Source organism: Physeter macrocephalus, chromosome 9 (assembly GCF_002837175.3).
Source record: "Physeter macrocephalus isolate SW-GA chromosome 9, ASM283717v5, whole genome shotgun sequence".
Classification (NCBI taxonomy): Eukaryota; Metazoa; Chordata; class Mammalia; order Artiodactyla; family Physeteridae; genus Physeter; species Physeter macrocephalus.
In genome coordinates, this window is record NC_041222.1 from 61,488,218 (window position 1) to 61,514,414 (window position 26,197).

General features: G+C 36.8%; 1 protein-coding gene across 6 annotated transcripts in view; it reads left to right on the top strand.

Moving 5' to 3' along the window:
- DENND4C (DENN domain containing 4C) overlaps positions 1 to 26,197 on the top strand; it is a 130,357-nt gene that overhangs the window by 99,141 nt on the left and 5,019 nt on the right. For all 6 annotated transcript variants that reach the window (XM_024126915.1, XM_024126918.2, XM_024126917.2 and 3 more), the window contains 7 exons: positions 5,521 to 5,698; positions 6,409 to 6,518; positions 6,823 to 6,998; positions 15,233 to 15,415; positions 16,231 to 16,426; positions 19,196 to 19,441; positions 20,535 to 20,652. In XM_024126915.1, the coding sequence (XP_023982683.1) occupies positions 5,521 to 5,698; positions 6,409 to 6,518; positions 6,823 to 6,998; positions 15,233 to 15,415; positions 16,231 to 16,426; positions 19,196 to 19,441; positions 20,535 to 20,652 (1,207 nt within the window). The remainder of the gene's footprint in view (positions 1 to 5,520; positions 5,699 to 6,408; positions 6,519 to 6,822; positions 6,999 to 15,232; positions 15,416 to 16,230; positions 16,427 to 19,195; positions 19,442 to 20,534; positions 20,653 to 26,197) is intronic.

Below are 26,197 nucleotides of genomic sequence, written 5' to 3' on the forward strand. Positions count from 1 at the left end.
TATTTTGGCTGCACGGGGTCTTAGTTGCAGCACGTGGGATCTTCGTTGCGGCATGTTTAGTTGTGGTATGCGGGATCTTTAGTTGCGGCATGCAGACTTCTTAGTTGCGGCATGCATGTGGAATCTAGGTCCCCAACCAGGGTTCAAACCTGGGCCCCCTGCATTGGGAGCACAGAGTCTTACCCACTGGACCACCAGGGAAGTCCCCCAAACTGCTAACTTTTTATTGACGTTCAGTTGATCTAGAATACTGTATTAGTTTCACGTGTACAGCATAGTGATTCAGTTTTTGCGCATTATATTCCATTATAGGTTACTACGAGATATTGGGTATAATTCCCTGTGCTAGAAAGTAAATTCCTGTTGCTTATCTATTTTATGTATAGTAGTTTGTATCTGTTAAACCCATACCCCTAATTTGTCCCTCTCCCCTTCCTCTTTGGTAACCATAAGTTTGTTTTCTATTTCTTTGAGTCTGTTTCTGTTTTGTATATACATTCATTTGTGTGACTTTTTAGATTCCACATATGAATGATATCATACAGTATTTATCTTTCTCTGTCTGACTGACTTCACTAAACATTAATATTCTCTAGGTCTCTCCATGTTGCTACAGATGGCAATACTTCATTCTTTTTAATGGCTGAGTAATATTCCAGTGTGTGTGTGTTTTTGTGTGTGTGTGTATGTGTATATCACATCTTCATGATCCAGTCGTCTGTTGATGGGCACTTGGGTTGCTTCCATGTCTTGGCTATCGTACATAGTGCTGCTATGAACATTGTGGTACATATCTCTTTTTGAATTAGTGTTTCCTTTTTTTCTGGATATATACTCAGGAGTACAATTGCTGGATCTTATGGTAGTTCTATTTTTAGTTTTTTAAGGAACCTCCATACTGTCTTCCATAGTGGCTGCACCAATTTACATTTCCATAAAAAATGTATGAGGACTCCCTTTTCTCCACATCCTCTCCAACATTTGTTATTTGTAGACATTTTGATATAGACATTTTGACAGGTGTGAGGTGATACCTCTTTGTGGTTTTGATTTGCAATTCTTGAATAATTAGTCATGATGAGCATCTTTTCGTGTGTCTGTTAGCCATCTGTATGTCTTCTTTGGGAAAATATCTATTCAAGTCTTCTGCCCATGTTTTGATTGGATTGCTTGTTTTTTTTGATATTAAGCTGTATCAGCTGTTTGTATATTTTGGGTAAGTTGCATCATTTGCAGATATTTTCTCTGATTCCATAGGTTGTCTTTTTGATTTGTTGATGGTTTCCTTTGCTGTGCAAAAGCTTTTAAATTTAATTAGGCCCCATTTTTTAATTTTTGCTTTTATTTATTTTGCCTTAGGGGACAGATCCAAAAAATACTGCTATGATTTATGTCAAAGAGTGTCCTGCCTACGTTCTCTTCTAGGAGTTTTTTGGTGTTCGGTTGTATATTTAGGTCTTTAATCCATTTTGAGTTTATTTTTGTATATGGTGTGAGGGAATTTTCTAATCCCATTGTTTTACCTGTAGCCGTCCAGTTTTCCTAGCACCACTTGTTGAAAAAACTGTCTTTTCTCCATTGTATATTCTTGCCTCCTTTGTCATAGATTAATTGATTGTAGGTGTGTGGGTTTATTTCTGGGCTCTCTGTTCTGTTCCATTGATCTATGTATCTGTTTTTTTGTGCCAGTACCACACTGTTTTGATTACTGTAGCTTTGCAGTATAGTCTGAGGTCTGGGACGTTTAATACCTCCTGCTTTGTTCTTTTCTTCTCAGGATTGCTCTGGCAATTTGGGGCCTTTTGTGGTTCCATATAAATTTTAGGATTATTCTATTTCTGTGAAAAATGATAGGGGATGCAATCTGTAGACTTCTTTGGATAGTGTGGCCATTTAAATAATACTGATTCTTCCAATCCAAGAGTATGGGAATATCTTTCCATTTCTTTTAATCATTTTCACTTTCCTTTATCAATGTTTTATAGTTTTCAGTGTGTAGGTCTTTAACCTTGATTAAGTTTATTCTTAGGTTTTTTTCTTTTTTGATGCAGTTTTAAATGGGATTTTTTTTAACTTTCTGATGTTTCATTATTAGTGTATAGAAATGCAACAGATTGCTGTCTATTAATCTTGTATCCTTCAACCTTGCTGAATTCATTTATTCTAAAAGTTTTTGGGTGGGGACTTTAGGGTTCTCTGTATAGAGTATCATGTCATCTGCAGTCCCTTCCAATTTGGATACCCTTTTTTCCCTTGTTTGATAACTTTGGCTAGTACTTCCAATACTATGTTAAATAGAAGGGGTGAGATTAGGCATCCTTGTCTTGTTCCTTAATTTAACAGGAAAGCTTTCCTCTTTTCACCATTGAGTATTATGTTGGCTGTGGGTTTGTCATAAATGGCCTTTATTATGTTGAGATAAGTTCCTTCTGTACCCACTTTGATGAGAGTTCTTATGATGAATGGATGTTGAATTTTGTCAAATACTTTTTCAGCATCTATTGAAATGATCATGTGGTTTTTGTCTTTCTTTTTGTTAGTGCCATATGCCACATTAATGGATTTGCATATATTGAACCATCCTTGTGTCCCCAGAATAAGTCCAGCTTGATCATGGTGTATGATCCTTTTTATATGTTGTTTGATTTGGTTTGCTAATATTTTGATGAGGATTTTTGCATCTATATTCATCAAGAATATTGGTCTGTAATTTTCACTTTTTGTAGTATCTTTGTCTGGTTTTGGTAACAGGGTAATAGTGGCCTTGTAGAATGAGTTTTGGAGTGTTTCATCCTCTTTAATAATTTGGAATAGTATTAGAAGGATAGGTTTTAGCTCTTCTTTACATGTTTGGTAGAATTCCCCAGTGAAGCTGTCTGGTCCTAGACTTTTGTTTGCAGGTAGTTTTGTTATTGGCAATTCTATTTCACTTCTAGTAATTGGTCTCTTCAAATTGTCTATTTCTTCTTGACTCGGTCTTGGCAGGCTTTACGTTTCTAGAAATTTGTCCATTTCTTCTTTATTGCCTGATGTGTTGGGATATAAATGTTCTTAGTATTTTCTTATGATTTTTTGGTATTTCTATGGTATTTGTTATTTCTACTCTACTTGTTTGATTTCTTATTTTGTTTATTTGGGACCTCTCTCTTCTTCTTGGTGAGCCTGGCTAGAGTTTTGTCCATTTTGTTTATCTTTTCAAAATACCGGCTCTTAGTTTCATTGATCTTTTCTATTATTTTTTTAATCTCTATTTTATTTCCTCTCTGATCTTTATTATTTCCTTCCTTCTGCTGACCTTGGGCTTTGTTCTTCTTTTTCTAATTCTTTTAGGTGGTAGGCTAAGTTGTTTGAGATTTTCCTTGTTTCTTGAAAGAAGGCCTGTCTCACTGTGAATTTCTCTCTTAGAACTGCTTTTGCAGGATCCCATAGGTTTTATAAAGTTATGTTTTACTTTTCATTTGTCCCAAGGTGTTTTCTGATTTCTTTGATTTTAGCATTGGCCCATTGGTTTTTTAGTAGCAAGTTGTTTAGTCTCCATGTGTTTGTTCTTTTCCCATTTTTCTTTCTCTAGTTGATTTCTAGTTTCATACTGTTGTAGTCAGAAAAGATGAGTGGTATAATTTCTATCCTCTTAAATTTTTTGAGGCTTGTTTGTGACTTAGTATGTGGTCTTTCCTGGTGAATGTTCCATGTGCACTTGAAAAATGTGCATTCTACAGAATAGAATGTGTATTCTGCTGGTTTTGGATGTAATGTCCTTTAGAGATCAGTTAAGTCCAACTGTCTGTTGTGTCCTTTAGGACCTCTGTTGCCTTATTGATTTTCTGTCTGGATGATCTGTCCATTGATGTCAGTGGGTTGTTAAATTCTCCTACTGTTATTGTATTAGTGTCAATTTCTCCCTTTGTGTCTTTGCTTTATTTATTTAGGTGCTCCTCAATTGGGTGCATATATGTTAATGACTTTAAGATCCTCTTTTTGTATTGATCCCTTTATCATTATATAATGCCCTTCTTGTCTTTTGTTATAGCCTTTGAACAACTGCTAATCCTTTTAAAAAATCATCATAAAGAGAATTAATCATAATATCTTTTTGTGAAAATAGGAGTGGGCAAATTTTGTATTTAAAGAACTTAGAAAGTCAGTTAAGGAAAGACAAAATAAGCTAACTTCAAAAGCATCTTAACCTGGCATTATATTTAAAACAAACAAACAAAAAAAACAGTGTGAGCCATTTCACTTTTGAAATTTTATCTAACAGTGTTAAGTAAAAAGCTTTCTACAGAGTAATTTGGACTTGGAATATATGACTGTAAATTCCAGGTGGTTGTAGATCTTAATCTTTCTTTTCTTTTCATTACTATCGCCTTAGTACCATTGACTGCAAAGGCAAATAGGATATACCTAATAAATATTTTCAAGTGAAGGAATAAATAAAAAGTCTGTAAAATATTCATAACTTTTATCCAGAATTTAAGAAAATATTTAGGGATATGTGTAAAAATAGCTCAAGTGAATTCAGCAGTGTAACTCATATAAAATTTATAGGATTCTGAATGTTTAAGCAGTAGAGGATTTACTAAATTCTTAATAATACATCAGTAAATCAGATTAGGTTGCAGGGATTTAAATAATATAGAAGATTTAATGATAAACTACATGAGAAGAATGGGTTAAAAATATCCTATTTTGTAAAAATGTATTATGTATGCATATTTTTGACTAGAAGGATATACATCAAGATTTTTACTGTACTCTGGATGTCGATATTATGTGTTTTATTTCCTGTTTTGCATATCTGTTTAATTTTTTAAAATCATTTAATATGGTTTTATAACAAGGAAGACACAAGTCTTTCTCCTTTAAAGCAAAAAATAAAAAGGAAACTGCTTATTGAAATGTTTTCTCTCTAAAACATCAACAATCACTTATAGTGGTTAAGAACTACAGTGTTCAGAACTTTGTTCATGTTTTATTCCTCTAATAATGATGGTGGTTATTCAGAATAATCATATTGCCAGCTAAAATTCTCACCACAACCGTATTTTAATGTACTTATATTATCCACATTTTTCAGATAATATAATTAAAAGTTATGGAAGTTAAGTAATTTCTGCAAGGTCACATACCTAATATGGGAAGGGGGGCCAAGACCACAATCTGGCTGACTCTTGGAAGCCCCTGCTCTACTTGGACTGGGGTCCCTGATTATACTGGGCATAGTGAGCATCTAGAGTTCCTACATTTTATAATTTTGAATATTGGAATAAACCCCACACTTCTAATATACACTAGGAGCACAGCATAATCTTAAAGCATAGGTCATTGCTTGAATGTCTTAGAGTATGGAAGAGAAATTCCAAATAACAGAAAGAGTTCATGGTTTTGAAACATATGATGATGATGATTTATTTAAGAATTATAGATGAGTTTATTAATTCTGAAAAGGGTAGAGTGGATATATTCTCATTGGGGAAGGTATTACTTATGTATGTGGGATTTTATTCTTTTCAATTAAAGGAAGAAACAAAGAGAGATTACAGCTTCCCAGCTGGCCTTGAAGACCATATTTTAGGAGAGAATATATCACCTAACACGAGTATCTCAGGGCTGGTCCCTAGTGAACTTACCCAGAGCAACACAAGCCTTGGCAGTAGCAGCAGCAGTGGAGATGTAGGTAAACTGCATTACTCACCAGGTAAGGGGAAGGATCGTCCTTTCTTCTAATTTATAGAAAATTAATTCTTAGTTTATGCCCATACTTCTTCCTCCCTGCACCACACACAGTAAGCCCCATTTGTTGAGAGGATCTGATATAGTCACACCATATTATCACTATTTTATATGATCTACAAGTACTGTAGTCACCCACTGAGTTTATTTTTAGTTATGTACATTTATGGATTCTATCATTAGTTCTCAAACTTTAGGGTGTCTCAGAATCACTTGGGGAATTTGTTTAAAAGTATATACAAGTATCCAAGCCCTAGGTTAAAACTTTTGAGACTTAATCTGTGGGATGGGACCTTAAGAATGTATATTTTTGACCAGCTCTCCAGGTGAATCAGATATTTACTAGAGTTGGAGAATTTCTGTGCTATATCACTGAAATTTCCTAGTTCTGTGGTTTTTTTTAATTGTAATTTTATTGATTTTCTCCAACTTTCTATTATGAAAAATTTCAAATATCCTAAAAAGTTGAATCATATAGTGAACCATCATATGTTCTCTACCTAGATTTAGTTAACTGTTGTTAACCTTTCCTCTGTGTATATACATAAGTACATTTTGATACTAAACTGTTTGAAGATAAATTGCAGACTTCATGATATTTCCCCCTAAGTATGCATTTCCAAAGAATAAGGACATTTTCATACATAATGTGTTATGATGTTTACTTCTCTCTAGGTGAACCTCCATTTCCAAGAGGCATAAAAGGGCAGGACTTTGAAAAGTCGGATCATGGTTCTTCTCAAAACACCAGCATGTCCAGCATCTATCAGAATTGTGCAATGGAGGTAAAAGTTCTATATTCTGTCCATGATAAAGTGGCTGTAAACATATTTTTATTTCAGAATGGCATTTAACAGAATTCTGTACCTTTATGGACAGAATAATAAAATAAGTCATTTTGTTGAATTTGCTTGATTTCTTATGTAAACAAGGCAATAAACTGGTAGTTTTACCTATAAAGTAATTAAACTGTTATTCCAAGTGTGATCAACAAAATAAATACAATTTTATGTTTGTCTCAAGAGGATGGCCTATTAAGACTGATCTTCACTGTGGAGGTTCTCAGTATGTGTACTTTTCTGCTCTTAGGTTTTGATGTCAAGTTGTTCACAGTGCAGAGCTTGTGGAGCTTTAGTTTATGATGAAGAAATTATGGCTGGATGGACGGCAGATGATTCAAACTTGAATACAACCTGTCCCTTCTGTAAAAGCAACTTCTTGCCTCTTCTCAACATAGAATTTAAAGACTTGAGAGGCTCTGCAAGGTTAGTATTGTAAAAGCTCCCTTAAAGAGGTAAGCGTCCCCCAAGAGGCATGACTCCTGGGGGAAGAGTGAAATAGTCATGGTATGCTCCAGGTGTTCCTTTCCTCGCTCTCCTGCACTTTCAGGATTTGAGTAGAAAATACTAATAATGTAGGAGACCGCTTTTCCATTTTATTTAACAAATGATTATCAGTAGTGGTTAATTCTCGGAGCTAAACTTTATAAATTATATAATTATTATAGATAATTCCAAACTCTAACGTTAGTCATTATTTTAATATTTCTGCCTCGATGACCTTGATTATGTGTTCTGGAGCCGCCCCTGCCCCACCCCCCAAAAAAAGGTGAAAGGGGCTTTAACTCTTCTCTTAACTTGTTGCCCCTTTATGTTGGTGCTCTGTACTGTGAAATGACTGAATTCTAGGCATTGAAAAGGAGAGGCTGATCTATAATCAGTCATTAAGTAATTGAGAGTTTGGTAACTGTATGCTGACTTAAAGTACTTATACTTAATATTCTATTTGCTTTATGGAACAAACTACCTTTATCTACTTTTTAAAAATTTCCAATCACAGAGGTGTCTCCTCTCTATTTTTCCTGTTAGCTTCAGTGTGGAGCTGAGTGAAAGCATACTCTAATTCCTGATGCACTGTCATCATTGGTTTGTGCAAGGGCCCTCTTTTATTATCTTCCTCCCCTCACCATTCCCACTCTCATTATTTATTTATTTATTTATTTATTTTTGCGATACGCGGGCCTCTCACTGCTGTGGCCTGTCCCGCTGCGGAGCACAGGCTCCGGGCGCGCAGGCTCAGCGGCCATGGCTCACGGGCCCAGCTGCTCCGCGGCATGTGGGATCCTCCCAGACCGGGGCACGAACCCGCGTCCCCTGCATCGGCAGGCGGACTCCCAACCACTGCGCCACCAGGGAAGCCCCCCACTCTCATTATTTTACCCTACAAAAACATTGACTCTGCCGTGTGTGATAAATCCTTGAATATATAACCTTATAAATAATGTTGTTTTGCATGATTATGTATTTTTAACGTACATGATTAGAATGATGCTGAAAATCTCAATTTATTTCTTTTTATTACTCAGTTTAAAATCTGAGTTGCTATATATACATCTAATTTATTCCTTTTCTCCTATAGGAAGTTAATACCTCACTTTACTTATCCACTGTCATGGTGTTGGGTATTTCAGTTGCTTCCAGTTCTCTGTTACTGTAAACATCACTGTACTGTTGCAGTACACTGCAAAATGTATGTCCCCTTCTGGACTTATGAAGTAATTTCTTTCAGAATAATAGTCTTAGGAGTGAGATCATTGGGTTTTTTCCATACATGATTTCAATAAACAGTGGAAGATTGCTTCCCAGATGGCTACACTCCTACTTGTAGTGCCCAAAAACTCTCATTTCTGTACATCCTTACCAGCATTTGGTATGACCACTTTTCTGATTTTGTGCTCTAATGATATAAAGTAGTATCTCATTTTTGTTTGAATGTCTCTGAATATTAGTGAGTTTGGATATCTCTTCATATGCTTATTAGCTATTCCAGCATTTTCTATGAATTGCTTGTTTATATCCTTTGTCATTTTTTTAAAGATTTTTTTAATGAGGTAACATTGGTTTATAATGTTTTATAAGTTTCATGTGTACATTTTATTTCTACTTCTGTATACACTACAGTGTGCTCAACACCAATAATTTAGTTTCCATCTGTCACCATATAGTTGATGCTCTTTAGCCATTTCATCCTCCCTACCCCTCCTTCACCCTCTGATAAGCACTACGCTGTTCTCGTGTTTGTTTTTCTTTGGTTGGGTTTGTTCATTTATTTTGGATTTTTGTTTTTTATATTCCAGCTATGAATGAAATCATGGTGTTTGTCTTTCTTCATCTGAAGTATTTCACTTAGCGTGATACCCTCAAGGTCCATCCATGTTGTTGCAAATGGCAAATTTTCATCTTTTTTATGGCTAAGTAGTATTCCATTGTGTATATATACCACAGCTTTTTTATCCATTTGTCTGTTGATGGGCATCTAGGTTGTTTCCATGTCTTGGCTGTTGTAAATAATGCTGCAATGAACATAGGGGTGCATGTACCTTTTTGAATTAATGTTTTCGTACTCTTAGGATAAATACCCAGAACTGGGCTGGACCATGTGGTAGTTTCGTTCCTAATTTTTTCAAGGAATCTCCATACTGTTTTCCATAGCGGCTGCACCAGTTTACATTTCCCACCAGCAGTGTATGAGGGTCCCCTTTCTCCACATCTTCACCAACACTTGTTATTTCTTGCCTTTTTGATAATACCCATTCTAACAGAAATGAAGTGATATCTTACTTTGGTTTTGATTTGCATTTCTTGATGATGATGTTAATGTGGTTTTGTTCAGCATCTTTCATGTGCCTGTTGGCCATCTGGATGTCTTCTTTGGAAAAATGTCTGTTCAGCTCCTCTGCCCATTTTTTAATTGAGTTGTTTTTTTGATATTGAATTGTATGGGTTCTTTATATAATTTGGGTATTACCTCCTTATCAGATATATCATTTGCAAATATTTTTCTCCCATTCAGTAGGTTGTTGTTTTGTTTTGCTGATGGTTTCCTTTGCTGTGCAGAAGCTTTTTAGTTTAATGCAGTACCATTTGTTTATTTTTGCTTTGTTGCCTTTGCCTGAGGAGGCATCTTTAAAAAGACATTGCTAAGACTGATGTTAAAGATTATACTGTTTATGTTTTCTTTTAGGAGTTTTGTGGTCTTCAAGTCTTTAATCCATTTTGAGTTGATTTTTATGTGTGGTGTGAGATAGTGGTCTAGTTTCATATTTTTGCATGTGGCTGTCCAGTTTTCCCAACACCATTTATTAAAGATGGGAGTGCAGATAGCTCTTCCAGATCCTATTTTCATTTCCTTTGGATATATACCCAGAAGAAGGATTGCTGGATTATGTGGTAGTTCTGTTTTTAATTTTTTGAGGAGCCTCCATACTGTTTTCCATAGTGGCACCACCAATTTACATTCTGATCAACAGTGCACAAGGGTTCCCTTTTCTCCACATACTCCCCAAAACTTGTTGTCTCTTTTCTTTTTCATGGTAGCCATTCTAACAGGTGTGAGGTGATACCTCATATGGTTTTGATTTGCATTTTCTTGATGATTAGTGATGTTGAGCACCTTTTCATGTACCTGTTGGCCATCTGTATGTCTTCTTTGGAAAAATGTCAATTCAGTTCCTGTGCACCTTTTAAAATTATATTGTTTGATATTGAATTGTATGGGTTCTTTATATAATTTGGGTATTACCTCCTTATCAGATATATCATTTGCAAATATTTTTCTCCCATTCAGTAGGTTGTTGTTTTGTTTTGCTGATGGTTTCCTTTGCTGTGCAGAAGCTTTTTAGTTTAATGCAGTACCATTTGTTTATTTTTGCTTTGTTGCCTTTGCCTGAGGAGGCATCTTTAAAAAGACATTGCTAAGACTGATGTTAAAGATTATACTGTTTATGTTTTCTTTTAGGAGTTTTGTGGTCTTCAAGTCTTTAATCCATTTTGAGTTGATTTTTATGTGTGGTGTGAGATAGTGGTCTAGTTTCATATTTTTGCATGTGGCTGTCCAGTTTTCCCAACACCATTTATTAAAGACACTATTCTTGGGGCTTCCCTGGTGGCGCAGTGGTTGAGAGTCCGCCTGCCGATGCAGGGGACACGGGTTCGTGCCCCGGTCCGGGAGGATCCCACATGCTGCGGAGCGGCTGGGCCCATGAGCCATGGCCGCTGAGCCTGTGCGTCCAGAGCCTGTGCTCCGCAACGGGAGAGGCCACAACAGTGAGAGGCCCGTGTACCGCAAAAAAAAACAAACAAACAACAACAACAAAAAAAATAAAGACACTATTCTTTCTCCATTGAATGTTCTTTGCTCCTTTGTTGTAAATTAATTGTCCATGTATGCTGGGGTTCATCTCTGGGCTATCAGTTCTGTTCCACTGATTTTTTTTTTTTTTTTGGCTGCGTTTGGTCTTCATTGTTGCACACAGGCTTTCTCTAATTGCTGCAAACGGGGGCTACTCTTTGATGCAGTGCAAGGGCTTCTTATTGCAGTGGCTTCTCTTGTTGTGGAGCACAGGTTCTAACCGTGCAGGCTTCAGTAGTTGCAGCACTGGGTCTCCGTAGTTGTGGCAGTTGTGGCTTGCGGGCTCTACAGCACAGGCTCAGTAGTTGTGGCACACAGGCTTAGTTGCCCCGTGGCATGTGGGATCTTCCCAGACCAGGGCTCAAACCCTTGTCCCCTGCATTGGCAGGCAGATTCTTAACCACTGCGTCACCAGGGAAGTCCCTGTTACATTGATTTTTATATCTGTTTTTCTGCCAAACCAGGTTGTTTTGATTACTGTGGCTTTGTAATATAGTTTGAAGTCAGAGAGTGTGATATCTCTAGCTTTGTTCTTTTTTCTCAAGATTGCTTTGGCTCTTCAGGGTCTTTTGTGGTTCCAAATAAATATTATAATTTTTTTGTTCCATTTATGTGAAAAATGTTCTTGGGATTTTGATAGGGATTGCCCTGAATCTGTAGATTGCTTTATGTAATATTTTAAAAATTAGGTAATTAAAAAATATAAACATTTTAACAATGTTAATTCCTCCAGTCCATGAGCACAGAATATCTTTCCATTTATTTGTGTCTACAGTGTCTTTCAACAGTGTCTTATAGTTTTCAGTATAGAGGTCTTTCAACTCCTTGCTTAAATTTATTCCATTTATTTTATTCTTTTTGTGGTGATTGTAAATGGGATTGTTTTCTTAATTCCCCTTTCTCCTAGCTCATTGTTAGTATATAGAAATGCAACAGATTTTTGTTGGTTTTGTACTGTGCAACTTCACTATATTCATTTATTACTCCTCATAGCTTTTTGGTAGATTCTTTAGGCTTTTCTATATATAAAATCATGTCATCTTCAAACAGTGAGTTTTACTTCTTTCTCTCCAATTTGGTTGCCTTTTATTTCTCTTGGCTAATTTCTGTGGCTGGGACTTATATACTATGTTTCAGCTTCACCTTTGAGTATGATGTTAGCTGTGGGCTTGTCATATATGACCTTTATTATGTTGAGGTATGTTCCTTCTGTACCCACTTTGTGGAGAGTTTTTAATCATAAATGGGTGTTGAATCTTGTCATCTGCTTTTTCTGCACCTCCTGAGATGATCATATCATTTTTATCCTTCATTTTGTTAACGTATGTATCACATTGCTTGATTTGCAGATGTTGAACCATCCTTGCATCCCAGGGACAAATCCCACTTGATCATGGTATATGATCCTTTTAATGTATTGTTGGATTTGGTTTGCTAGTATTTTGTTGAGGATTTTTGCATCTATGTGCATCAGAGATATTGACCTGTAGTTTCTTACTTTGTGTGGTCTTTATCTGGTTTTGGTATCTGGGTGATGTTGGTCTCATAAAATGAGTTAGGAATTGTTCCCTCCTTTCGAATCTTTTGGTATAGTTTGAAAAGGACAGGTATTAAATCTGTAAATATTTGGTAGAATTTACCTGTGAAGCTGTCTGGTCCTGGTCTTTTGTTTTTTAGAAGCTTTTCGATTACTGCTTCAGTCTCTGTACTAGTGATCGATCAATTCGGATTTTCTCTTCATGATTCAGTCTTGGAAAGTTGTATGATTCCAAGAATTTGTCCATTTCTTCTAGGTTGTCCAATTTGTTGGCATATAGCTGTCTTCATATTCTTATAATCCTTTGTATTCGTGTGGCACCCATTGTTATTTTTTTTCTTTTGTTGCTGATTTTATTTATCAGAGCCTTCTTTTTCTTAGTGAGTCTAGCTAAAGATTTGTCAATTTTGTTTATCTTTTCAAAGAACCAGCTCTTACTTTCACTGATCTTTTCTTTTGTCGTTTTAGTCTCTATTTCATTTATTCCCACTCTGATCTTTATTATTTATTTCCTTCTACTGACTTTGGGCTTTGTTCATTCTTCTTTTTCTTATTTTATTTTTGGCCACGCAGCACAGCTTGTGGGATCTTAGTTCCCCAAACAGGGATTGGGCCCTCGGCAGTGAGAGTGCAAGAGTCCTAACCACTGGGCCAGCAGGGAATTCCCATCTTGAATATTCTTGATATTAATTCTCTGAAGAGAAATTATTAATTTTGATGTTATCCATTAATTTTCTACCTTATGATTTGTGCATTGGGAGTCTTGTTTTAAAAGTTATTTCCCATCTGTAGTACATGAAACTTTTTTCCCGAACATTCTTCTGTTAGCTTTATATTTTACTTGTGATATTTAGGTTTTAAATCCATCTGAAGTCCACCTTTGTGTATTATTGTAGAGATCCAGCTTTATTTTTCTCCATATAATGAGCCAGTTTTACATCCTTCCTTCATTGATACATAGCGTCACCTTTATCATATATCAAGTTCCTATGTATACCTCATTCTGGTTCTCTGTTCTTTCTGTCAGTACTGTATTATTTTTATTACTCTGTATTTATGATGTCTGGGTGGTAGGGTAAGTTCCCCCTTATGGAAATTTTTTTCTTATACTTATTTTTGCATATAAAATTTTAGAGTAACTTTGAGTTCCTCAAAAAAAAAATCCAGCTGAAGTTTTCATGGGATTGAATTAGATTTATAGATTTATTTGGGGGAAATGGACATCTTCAGTATTATTCTCCTATCTATGAGCATGGTATATATATCTCCATTTTTTAGATATTCTTTTAATAGAGTTTTAAATTATTCTCCGTATGTATTTTTTTTTGTAAATTTTTTTAAAAATTTATTCATTTTATTTACTTATTTTTGGCTGCATTGGGTCATCGTTGCTGCACACGGGCTTTCTCTAGTTGTGGCGAGCGGGGGCTACTCTTCATTGTGGTGTGCAGGCTTCTCATTGTGGTGGCTTCTCTTGTTGTGGAGCAGGGGCTGTAGGCACACGGGCTTCTGTAGTTGTGGCACACGGGCTCTAAAGTGCAGGCTCAGTAGTTGTGGCGCATGGGCTTAGTTGCTCCACGGCATTTGGGATCTTCCCAGACCAGGGCTCAAATCCATGTCCCCTGCATTGGCAGGCGGATTCTTAACCACTGTGCCACCAGGGAAGCCCTCTCCATAAGTTTTGTAAGTTTTTTGTTAATTGTGTTTCTTAAGCTTTTGTGGTAAGTACCTTACTTTATATTCTAATTGAATATAAAGGAGCATTATTGATTTTCCTCCCTAGGATGTCATTATGGAAGATTTCCAACTGACAGCCAAGTTTAAAGATCTTTTTTTTTTTACAGTAATACCCAAATATATACCCCTACATTCTACAATTAATGTTTTACTTTACTTGCTTTATCTATCCCTCTATCCATCCACCAATCCATCTTACATTTTTATTCATTTAAAATAAGATGTGGATGGGGAATTCCCTGGCTGTCCAGTGATTAGAGCTCCGTGCTTCCACTGCAGGGGGCACAGGTTTGCCCTGGTCGGGAAACTAAAATCCCACATGCCCTGTGGTGTGGCCAAAAACAAAAAAAGAAGATGAAGATGTTAAATCACTTTTCCCACAAAGACTTGAGCATTCATATAATTAACTAGAGTTCAGTATTTATTCACAGTGTTTTTCAGTTAAGGTAAATTTGATTTGTGCAAAACAAACCCTTATCAAGATACAGAACATTACTATCACTTTAGAAAGCTCTCTTAATGTCCCTTGCAAGGTGAAACCCTCACCCCATCCCCACCCAGAAGGAGAGAGATAGAAGATGAAAATAAAATTCTGAATGAACAGAGTGGAGAGGAAATGACTAGAGACAAAAATGGAGATTCATAAGGGGGGGAAAGGGTATTATAAACAATCATAGGTTAATACATGTTAAAATGCTGTTCTTTTTTTTAACTAAGAAAATTAAGGAAATATTTTGCTTTCCATTCTTTAGAGTCTCTCAAAAACTGAAGGGATCTAATATTGAACTATAATGACCTGCTCTAGACCTTTTCATTTGAAAAGTTTGGGACAAGAGAGGAAGAGAGAATGAGAACAGGAGTGTGTGTGTGTGTGTGTGTGTGTGTGTGTGTGTGAGAAATAGGCAGTATTTCTATGGATTTGTATAACTCATTAATGACTATTTTACCATAAAGTGATTCTAAATATGATGAAATTTAGAGGATTCTAGGATTTTTAAAGACTTTTTTGGTTTTTTTGGACTGATCCATATTTAGCTTTTTCCTGAAACCAAGTACCTCTGGTGACAGTTTACAAAGTGGAAGCATTACACTGGCAAGTGAACCTTTGGAGCACAAACCCATATCCAGTTCAGCAGAACCTGACCTGATCAACTTTATGGATTTCCCAAAACACAACCAGACCATAACTGAAGAAACAAGCTCTGCAGTTGAATCAAGGTACCATGGGGTTCAGAGAACTCTTCATTAAAAATTGGGTACCCTTGTAAAAATTCCATCTTTAAATACAACCTGGCTTACATAGGCATAAGCTCTGGCATTTTAAGAATTTGACCTTAAATGTTTACTACCATATATTGTTTAAATATCCAGTGAATGGATCTGATGATAAATCATTTTTAATACTGTTTAATGTTTTACAGTGGTCTTTTACAAAAATGAACTTTTCAACAGTAAAATGTATTTTTCCCTTCAGTGTAGTCATTGTCAGTTTCCAGACACATACTCTCTTTACAGTGAAGTATACCTTTTACTCTTAAATATTGAGTCAAACATTTTTTGAGAGCCTATTGTATGCTAAGCATTATGCTAAACACTAAAAATTAAAAAGTAAATAAAATCTGACCTCTGTCCTTAGGTGGATCATGGCCTGGTAGAGATTAAATACTTGGCAATGAATCTACATTACTTACTTACATGCATTATACATGTAAGGTGATGTGTAGGTGGTTTTGTTTAATAAATATGAAATAATTTTTGAACAAGGCAACTGAATGGGCACTTAATCTTTTTGAAATAATACCTGTTATATACCATATATCCTCTTCCTACCCTTCATCAGATCATCCACTCCATCCTGTTTTTCTGACCAGTTTTACAAAAATACCTGAAGAAAATTTAATTCTTGTAAGGCAGTACTGACTCTTCTCAGATATATTCAGTACATTCAAAATTCATTGTAGAAAATAGTCTAGCTCTACAGATTTGGATTGTTTAACACAATCTAACCACAGCATTTCTTCATTTTTTTTAAGTGATGAAATAATGAAAGCCAGTGGAGATGTCCAAACTATGAAAATTTCACCTGTGCCTAATAGTTTATCAAAACGAAATGTATCTTTGACTAGAAGTCACAGTGTTGGAGGTCCCTTGCAAAATATGGACTTTTCCCAGAGACCGTTTCATGGCATTTCAACAGTTAGTCTTCCAAACAGTCTGCAGGAAGTTGTGGTATGTAACAGCATTATAATTATACTGTGTGTTCATGTAAGTATTTATTAAAACAGCATGTAATTCTTCTGTAGTAGGTTTATTTTAATCACATGAAAAGTGATAAGAATTTTTCATAAGCAGACTAAGAATTTTAGAATTTCAAATATGTACACAAATAGAATATAATGAGTCCCTCTGACGCATCATCCAGCTTCAGTAATTTTCAGCTTATGACCATTTTTCTTTCATGTATACCCTCATTCAGTTCTTCCATAGATCCATTTGAAGCAGATTTCAAACATCATATATTCCATTTGTAAATATTTCAGTATTTATCTCTAAAAGATAAGGACTCTTAAAAATACAATGTCCTTATCAGACCCAAAAAATAACAAATAATATCAAGTTATTCAATCTTTGTTCAAATTTCTTTTTTTTTTTTTTTTTTTTTTTTTTTTGCGGTACGCGGGCCTCCTGCATCAGCAGGTGGACTCTCAACCACTGCGCCACAGGGGAAGCCAAAATTTCTTTTTTTTTTTAAAATTGAAGTATAATTGCTTTACAATGTTGTGTTAGTTTCTACTGTACAGCAAAGTGAAGTAGAGTTCCCTGTGCTATACAGGTTTGTTCAAATTTCTAATGGTCTCAAAAATGTCAAGTTGTGTGTTTTGTAGTTTCAGGAATAAGGATCGAATAAGGTCCATGCTTCATAATTGGTTAATCTGGTTTTATTAGTCTTTTTTTCCCTTGTGGTTTATTCCCTTGCAATTTATTTGTTGATTACAACCCTGTAAATTGGTAATTGCAGCTAGAAGCTTGATCAGACTCAGGGTTTTTTTGTTCTTTTTTATTTGTTTATTTTTATAAGAGCGCTTCATCAGTAGTGGTATGTCCCTCCAATACTCAGGGTTTGTTCTTTCTTTTTTATTTGTTTATTTTTATAAGAGCGCTTCATCAGTAGTGGTATGTCCCTCCAATAGGAGACATGAACTATCTTTGTGATGTTAGCAGCTATTAATGCCTCAATGCCTAGATCAAGTTGTCCATTTGGAGCTATAAATGATAGTCTAATTCTGTCATCTTCTTTATTATATGAAATATATCTGTAAAGAGAAACTAACCCCATGGCTTTTGTCTGGTTTTCCAAAGATGCAATTTATGATGGAAAGGCAAAATAAATATTTGATATTTTTTCCTTTTATTTATCAATTTTCAAAGTAACAAGTTGGGTTCCTAGCATTCTCCAAGGTGATCCATTATCTGGGGCGATAGGGTATTATTATGAACTCATTGGTTTAAACATTTATGTTTATATCCATTGCTGTTGTTATCCTTATTGATGCTTATATTATTCCTTCTTTGGTCAGCTAGAAGCCTCTACAAGTTGGTGCCTTAATCCTTTTGACACAACTCTGGTAGCCTTTCTATAATTTTTTTTAAAGCTTCCTTGCTTTCTTATATTGCAAGATGTTTCATGCTCATGTTATGTATTTCCTTCTCCAGACCTAGAATCAGCCATTTCTTTAAGAAACCTGGTTCTTTTTACAGGAAAACAGTATTTGGAGACCTCAATCTGGGTACTATGGGTACTTATTAATACTGGTCATAAACATTTTATTCTGACTATAATATGCACAACTTACAAAGTGTAGGTTGGGGTTTTTTTAATTCATTATTTCATTTGATTTATAAAGTTGCTCTTTAGTTTTTGTTGCAATCAAATGTAAAAACAAGTTAGATATAGTTTAAAGAGTCAAGAAATATTAACACAGGGACTTCCCTGGTGGTGCAGTGGTTAAGAATCTGCCTGCCAATGCAGGGGACATGGGTTCAATCCCTGGTCCCAGAAGATCCCACATGTCATGGAGCAACTAAGCCCGTGAGCCACAGCTACTGAGCCTACGCTCTAGAGCCCACGTGCGGCAACTACTGAAGCCTGTGCGCCTAGAGCCCGTGCTCCACAACACGAGAAGCCACCGCAATGAGAAGCCCACACACCACAATGAAGAGTAGCCCCTGTGTGCCGCTACTAGAGAAAGCCCATGTGCAGCAACAAAGACCCAACACAGCCAAAATAAATAAATAAATAAATAAATTATTTTTAAAAAGAAGTATTAACACAGAAAATTGCATCATCTGTTTAGAGTTTTAAGCGGAAGATAAAGTCACATATTTTTTGGTATCATCATTATAAAACATCAGAAACACAAGTATTTCTTATAAAAAATTGAAAAGGAAAAAAATCAAACCTACATAGGCCGTTGCTGTTAATGTGATGGAGAAAAACTCATGTTTAAAATAGGGTCTAGGGCTTCCCTGGTGGCGCAGTGGTTGGGACTCCGCCTGCCAATGCAGGGAGCACGGGTTCGTGCCCCGGTCTGGGAGGGTCCCGCGTGCCACGGAGCGGCTGGGCCCGTGAGCCATGGCCACTGGGCCTGCGCATCCGGAGTCTGTGCTCCGCAGCGGGAGAGGCCACAGCGGTGAGAGGCCCGCGTACTGCAAAAAAATAAATAAATAAAAAATAAAATAGGGTCTATTATATTGATTAATAATTTTTGTTTGTAATCATTTAACTTAACGGTATTTATGATTAAGTACTTCTTAATCTTTATGTTTTCTTTAGGGTGTTCTTCTTTTGTTTTCTTTAGGGTGTTCTACTACTTGTAGTAATGGCCCTGAAATAATTGACTTTGAAAGGATAAAGTATAATCTCATTGAGACATACTCTGAAACATACATAATAAAATAGATCATATTCACTTCTTTTTGTATTTCTATGTTTTTAAGGATCCTTTAGGAAAAAGACCCAATCCTCCCCCTGTTTCTGTGCCCTACTTGAGTCCTCTAGTGCTTCGTAAAGAACTTGAATCTTTGCTAGAAAACGAAGGCGATCAGGTGATTCACACGTCCTCTTTCATCAATCAACATCCGATCATTTTCTGGAACCTCGTTTGGTATTTCAGACGTTTGGACCTTCCTAGTAACTTACCAGGACTTATCCTCACATCTGAACATTGTAACGGAGGTGTACAGGTAGGGAACCAACTTCAATACTTATACTACATTGGTGTTGGTTAGGATGCGGCTTAACTTCAGGTAGCAGGAAGTATACAACAATAGTGGCTTAAGTCACAGGTTATTTCTCTCTCACTTAAAAATTTAGATAGGTGGTCCAGGGATGGTATAGTGTTAGAGACTTGAGAGCCTTCTATCTTTTTGCTCAGCAGTGTGACCTCCATTTCCAAGTTTTACACCTGGTCTAGGATAGCTGACTCTACTTACAAGCTGTCACATCCACATTCCAGCCAGCAGTTAGAAGAAAAATGGATGGAGAAGAGTATGTTTTCTTTCTCTAGGGACAGTTCCTAGAGTTGCACATAATCTTTTCATATGTATCTGTTTGGCCTAAACGTAGTTATATGGTCATTTCTAGTTGCAAGGGTAGCTAGAAAAGGTAGTTTTTATTTTGAAATATAATATTCCCAGCTGAAATTCTCACAGCTTTATTTTAAAGGACTCATATTAGCCACATTTTTCAGATGATACAACTAAAAATTACGGAAGTTATTTTTGCTAGGTCACATACCTCATAAGTGGAGAGAAGCCAAGACCACAGTCTGGCTCTCTGACTCTGAAACTCCTGCTTTGCTTGAGCTGGCATCCCTGACTCCCCAGGAGACAGTGTGCTCCTAGAACTCCTTCATTTTATGATACTGAATATTGAGAGTATTACCCCCAACCTCAAACATGCATCAGGGGCACAACAAACTTTTTAGAGTAGTATAAATTATATTTTGACTCATTTATTTTAAGTAGTAGTCAGTACAGCAAGATAGTAGAAACCATTGCACTTTCTCTTACCCTAAAATTTGTTTTGATGGAGGTTAATCTTTCTTGTGGCTGCTGTGCTAGTTACCAAGTTGTCATTCAGTCCTTGAAAGTCAGAATGAGAAACATGCACCTCAGAAAATAATAAGAACATTTGTAATCAGATATAAATAAAAATTTAAAAATTTTCTCAGAATTTTGAAAGAACTCATCTGTTTTATATAATCAAGCTTTGCTAGGTCCACTAGTAATTATTATTATGCTTGGGGTACTAATACTTTCTACTGATCTTTTTTAGCTTCCCCTGTCATCTCTGTCCCAGGATAGCAAACTCGTGTATATTCAGCTGTTATGGGATAATATCAACCTTCATCAGGAACCAGGAGAACCTCTGTATGTCTCATGGAGGAATTTTAGTAAGTAAAATAGAATGAAAGACATAAAACACTCAAACTGGAAACAACACAAATATCCATCCACAGGTGAATGCATAAGCAAATTATGGTACAGTCCATCCACACAGTAGAATACTGTTTAGCAATAAAGAAAAATGGACTACTGGGGGGAAAAAATAGAATTAAGGAGATGACAGAAATTATTTTGCTTTATTTTAAAATCTTTCATTCATTTTTAGTATCTCAAGATTTTTTCCATTTAGTTCAAATTTTTTTGCTGTTGTACTGACCCATTTATCAGGTCTCCAGCTGAGTTGAGTGGGGTTTTTTTTGTGATTCTTGTGGTTTATCTGTCAAATACTAATTTGGTTAGGTACTTGGAGAGTAAATTCTCTATAGTGGATGTATTGGTATAGATCATAATTTCAATTATATGGATACTAGTCTCAAAGATTCTGGCTTTATTTTTATTTTTTATATATTTATTTTATTTATTTTTGGCTGCATTGGGTCTTCGCCGCTGCACGCGGGCTTCTCCCTAATTACGGCAAGCAGGGGCCACTCCTCACCATGGCGCACAGGCCTCTCACTGTGACGGCCTCCCCCATTGCGGAGCACGGGCTCCAGGCATGCGGGCCTCAGCAGCTGTGGCTCATGGGCTCCAGAGCTTAGGCTCAGTAGTTGTGGTGCATGGGCCCAGTCGCTCCACGGCCTGTGGGATCCTCCCAAACCAGGGCTCGACCCCGTGTCCCGCGTTGGAAGGCAGATTCCCAACCACTGCGCCACCAGGGAAGCCCCTGGCCTTACTTTTAGTTTTTGTATTTAGAACGTATTTTTACAAGGGGTTTAAAGGGCTATCCAGTATTCAGAAGCCTTATGAGTCATAAGAAACCACAGACAACCCAGTAGGTAAGTGAGTAAATGGTATCAACAGGCAGTTCATGGAAGAAACATTAAAATGCTCTGTTCTGTAGATATACAGTGTACAAAGCTGTTGGTACAACAATGCATACTGCAAGATTATTTATAATAATGAAAAACTTAAGCAAATACCTAACAAGAGAATTGTGATAAATCCACACTATGAGATGTTGGCAACCAAGAAAAAGAATGAGAGTCATTTTTATATAGGTTCCCGAAAGGATGGATTTTCGTTATATATTAAGTGAAGAAAAAGGCAAGTTGCAGAACAGTATGTGGTCTTTTCTCTTTTTTGTAGAAAAACGAAACCAAAAATATTTGTGTTTTTAACGTATGCATAGAAAAAGGTCTAAAACCATGTATGTCCCAAGCTGTTAACAGTACCTGCTCAGAAGAGGAAGGGAAAAGTTCACTCTTTTTTTGGGGGGAGGGCTGCGTTGCTCACTCTTCGTTGCAGTGCGCGGGCTTCTCATTGCAGTGGCTTCTCTTGTTGCGGAGCACGGGCTCTACTCATGTGGGCTTCAGTAGTTGCAGTATGCAGGCTCAGTAGTTGTGGTATGCAGACTCATTAGTTGTGGCTCATGGGGTCTGGAGCGCAGGCTCAGTAGTTGTGGCACACGGGCTTAGTTGCTCCGCAGCATGTGGGATCTTCCTGGACCAGGGCTCGAACCCATGTCCCCTGCATTGGCAGGCAGATTCATAACCACTGCACCACCAGGGAAGCCCCCACTCTTTATTTTGTATTTTTACTACAATCTTTCACTACTTAGCAGTTTTTTTTACTTAAGCTAGAATAAAAGAATCTGACATTTTCCCTTGAAATATGCCAATCACAAAATTATGGCTAAATATATTATAAGCTATTTTTGTCTTTTTGTTGTTGTTTTCCCAGTTCTGATATTTGAATGCTTTTTAAGCAGAAGCAGAATAACTTTGAAATTTATGTTGGAAAATAATAGAATTATAACTGCCATTTCTTTAGTTGTTTTCCTGCATATCTTGAAATAGACAAGTGTTTTAAAATGTCCTATAATTTGTGGTGAGAATAAAATTTAGAACTCTCAAGAATTGCCTTGTTTCTTTACTTGATTGGCTACTTTAAACAAAGTATTGGTATATAAATAACATTAAAAGACATAATAGAATTGAGTGGTGACTTTTAGAAAAGCAGTATGGGGAGCTACATATTCCCATTTCCCAGCGAAACAACCATAATTGGTGAAAGTTATTAAAGAAAAAGAAGTGTCTACAGCTGTTGAGAAAATGAAGAAATATTTATTCAAGAAAATATATTGGGCTTCCCTGGTGGCACAGTGGTTGAGAATCCGCCTGCCAGTGCAGGGGACATAGGTTCGATCCCTGGTCCGGGAAGATCCCACATTCCGCGGAGCAACTAAGCCCATTCGCCACAACTACAGAGCCTGCACTCTAGAGCCCGTGAGCCACAACTACTGAAGCCCGAGGGCCTAGAGCCTGTGCTCCGCAACAAGAGAAGCCACCGCAATGAAAAGCCTGCGCGCCGCAACAAAGAGTAGCCCCCACTCGCCGCAACTTCCGCAGAGCAACTAAGCCCATTCGCCACAACTACAGAGCCTGCACTCTAGAGCCTGCGTGCCACAAATAATGAAGCCCGCGCACCTAAAGCCCATGGTCTACAACAAGAGAAGCCACTGCAATGAGATGCCCGTGCACCGCAACAAAGAGTAGCCCCCGCTCGCTGCAGCTAGAGAAAGCCCGTGCGCAGCAACGAAGACCCAACTCAGCCAAAAATAAATAAATTTTTTTAAAAAGAAAATATATTAAATTTCAGTAAAAACGGTGAGTTTCTGTGGCATTTGAGCTACACCTTGCTGCTCGCCACCAGCCCCCAGTCAAGGGCTACAGCATCTCCCTGGGAAAGACAGGTTGCCAGCAGTTCTTATCCTTCAAGCCCTATTCAGTTCCAGGAGACAGGGAGGCTCACTTCCTCCACTCAGCCCCCATGCACTGCCAGCTTCAGCAACCCTCGAATACTGGGTCTCTGATTGTTCTCACAGCGTCTTGCTCATAAGGGAGAGGTTTTATGCCAGGAGAGGCAAGTTAAAAAATCAGAGGCAACTGCATCCCTCATTCACAAAGCAGGGGAATCATTCCAAGAGAAGGGCCACTGTTCCCAGCCCCAGCTCCAGAGCAGTGGCTGAGAGACAGGCCATAAGAACAGAGAGCTCTGAAATTCTCCCCAAAGGAAATGACTTTATTTGGGACAGACTGTGGAGAAGTTCAAGCCTGAAGGCACTCTTGGAAAGAGTGGAGATTTTGGTGAGAAGGCCAGCATTACCCTGATACAAAAACCAAAGACATCATAGGAAAAACAAAACTAAAAATCTGTATCACTTATGAATATAGACATAAAGATCCTCAACAAAATACTAGCCAACCAAATCCAGCAATTTAGCAAAGTGATTGTACACCATGACCGAGTGCTGTTTACCCCAGGCATGCTGTGTTGGTTTGAAAATCAATTAATATAATATATCAATAAAATAAAGGACAAAATCCATATGATCGTCTGAATAGGCACAGCTAAAGCACTTGACAAATCTATTGCCCTTTGTTAAAAACACTCAACAAGGGACTTCCCTGGTAGTCCAGTGGTTAAGAATCTGCCTTCCAATGCAGGGGACACAGGTTCGATCCTTGGTTGGGGAACTAAGATCCCACATGCTGCGGAGCAACTAGGTCTGCGTGTCACAACTACTGAGCCGGTGCTCTACAGCCCACGTGCCACTAGAGAGTCCATGCACTGCAACTGTGGAGCCCGCGCTCCACAACGAAAGATCCCACATGCCGCAGGGAAGATCCTGAGTGCTGCAACTAAGACCCAAAGCAACCAAAAAAAAAAACTAAGCTAGGAATAGAAAGGAACCTCCTCAACCTAATTATGAGCCTCTGAAAACCCACAGTTGATATCATTTAATGGTAAAAGACTGAATACTTTCCCCCAGGTACAGGAACAAGACAAAGATGTCTGTTTTCATTATTTCTTTTCAACACTGTACTGGAGGTTCTTGCTAGAACAATTAGGAAAATAAAAGGCATCCAAGATGGAAAGGAAAAAGTAAAACTACCTCTATTTGAAGATTATGTCATCTTACATATTGAAAATCCTAAATTAGAAAATCCTAAGGAATACACACACACACACCCCCCACACACAAAACATGTGGAACTTATTTATTAAATAAGCTCAGCAGAGTTGCAGGATATAAGATCAATACATAGAAATCAACTGTATTTCTATATACTTTCAATGAATAATCCAAAAATTAAATTAAGAAAATAATTCCATTTATAATAGCATTAAAAATAATAAAATACTTAGGAATAAATTTGATAAAAGAAGTACAAAACTTATTATACTCTGAAAACTAAAATTATTGTTGAAAGAAAGTAAAGACCACCTAAGTAAATGGAACGAAATCCCATGTTCATGGGCCAGAAAAATTAATATTGTTAAGATGGCAGTACTCCCAAATCGATCTATAGATTCAGTACAATCTATATCAAAATTCCAGGTGGCTTTTTTATAGAAATTGACAAGCCTATCCTAAAATTCATATGGATATTCAAGGCACCTAGAATAGCCAAAACAGTCTTGAAAAAGAAGAACAAAGTTGTAGGACTCATACTTCTGAATTTGAAAACTTACTACAACGCTACAGTAATCAAGAAAGCAGAAAACTGGCATAGGATAGACATATAGGTCCATGGAATAAAGTTGAGTTTCCAGAAATAAACCCTCACATGTACAATTAACTGCCTTTCAACAAGAGTGCCAAGGACCATTCAGTGGGTAAAGAATAGTCTTTTCAACAAGTAGTGCTGGACAACTGGAACAACATGCAGAAAAAATAAAGTTGGATCTCTTCCTGGTTCACTGCTAATTGGAATAAAAATAGTGCAGCTGCTTTGGTGTAAATAGTTTCACAGTTCCTCAAAATGGTAAACAGTTACCATATGACACAGCAGTTGCACTCTTAGGTATACACCCAAGAGAAATGAAGACATACATCCATATAAAAACGTGTACACTGTTTTTAGCAGCATTTTTCTTAATATCCAAATAATGAAAACAACCTAAATGTTCATTTTAACTGACGAATGGATAAAGTATGGTATATCCATACAATGGAATATTATTTGGCAATAAAAAGTAGTGAATACTGATACATACTACAAAATGAATGAATTTTAAAATATTATAGAAGAAGCAGCCACAAAAGAGAACAGAAGGTATGATTCCATTTATATCAAACAATCAGAATAGGCAAATCTGTAAAGACAAAATTAGATTAGTGGTTGCCTAGGGCTGAGGGGTTGGGAAGATAGAGTGACTGCTAATAGGTAGATTTCTTTTGGAGGAGATAAAAATGTTCTAAAATTGGTGATGGTTGCCCAACTCTGAATTAAGGAGCAATAGTGAAGTTGCATATTATATTTGGGTTATGCTCTAAAATCACAACATAACATGAAAATCAAATCTACTTAGCATGTAGAAAAACTAGGATCAAAACCCATAGCAGCCAGTATTTCCTCTTGTATTGTAACAGAGAACTTTGCTATTTCTATGGTTTGAACACAAATGAAATATTCCTAGTTGCCTTTA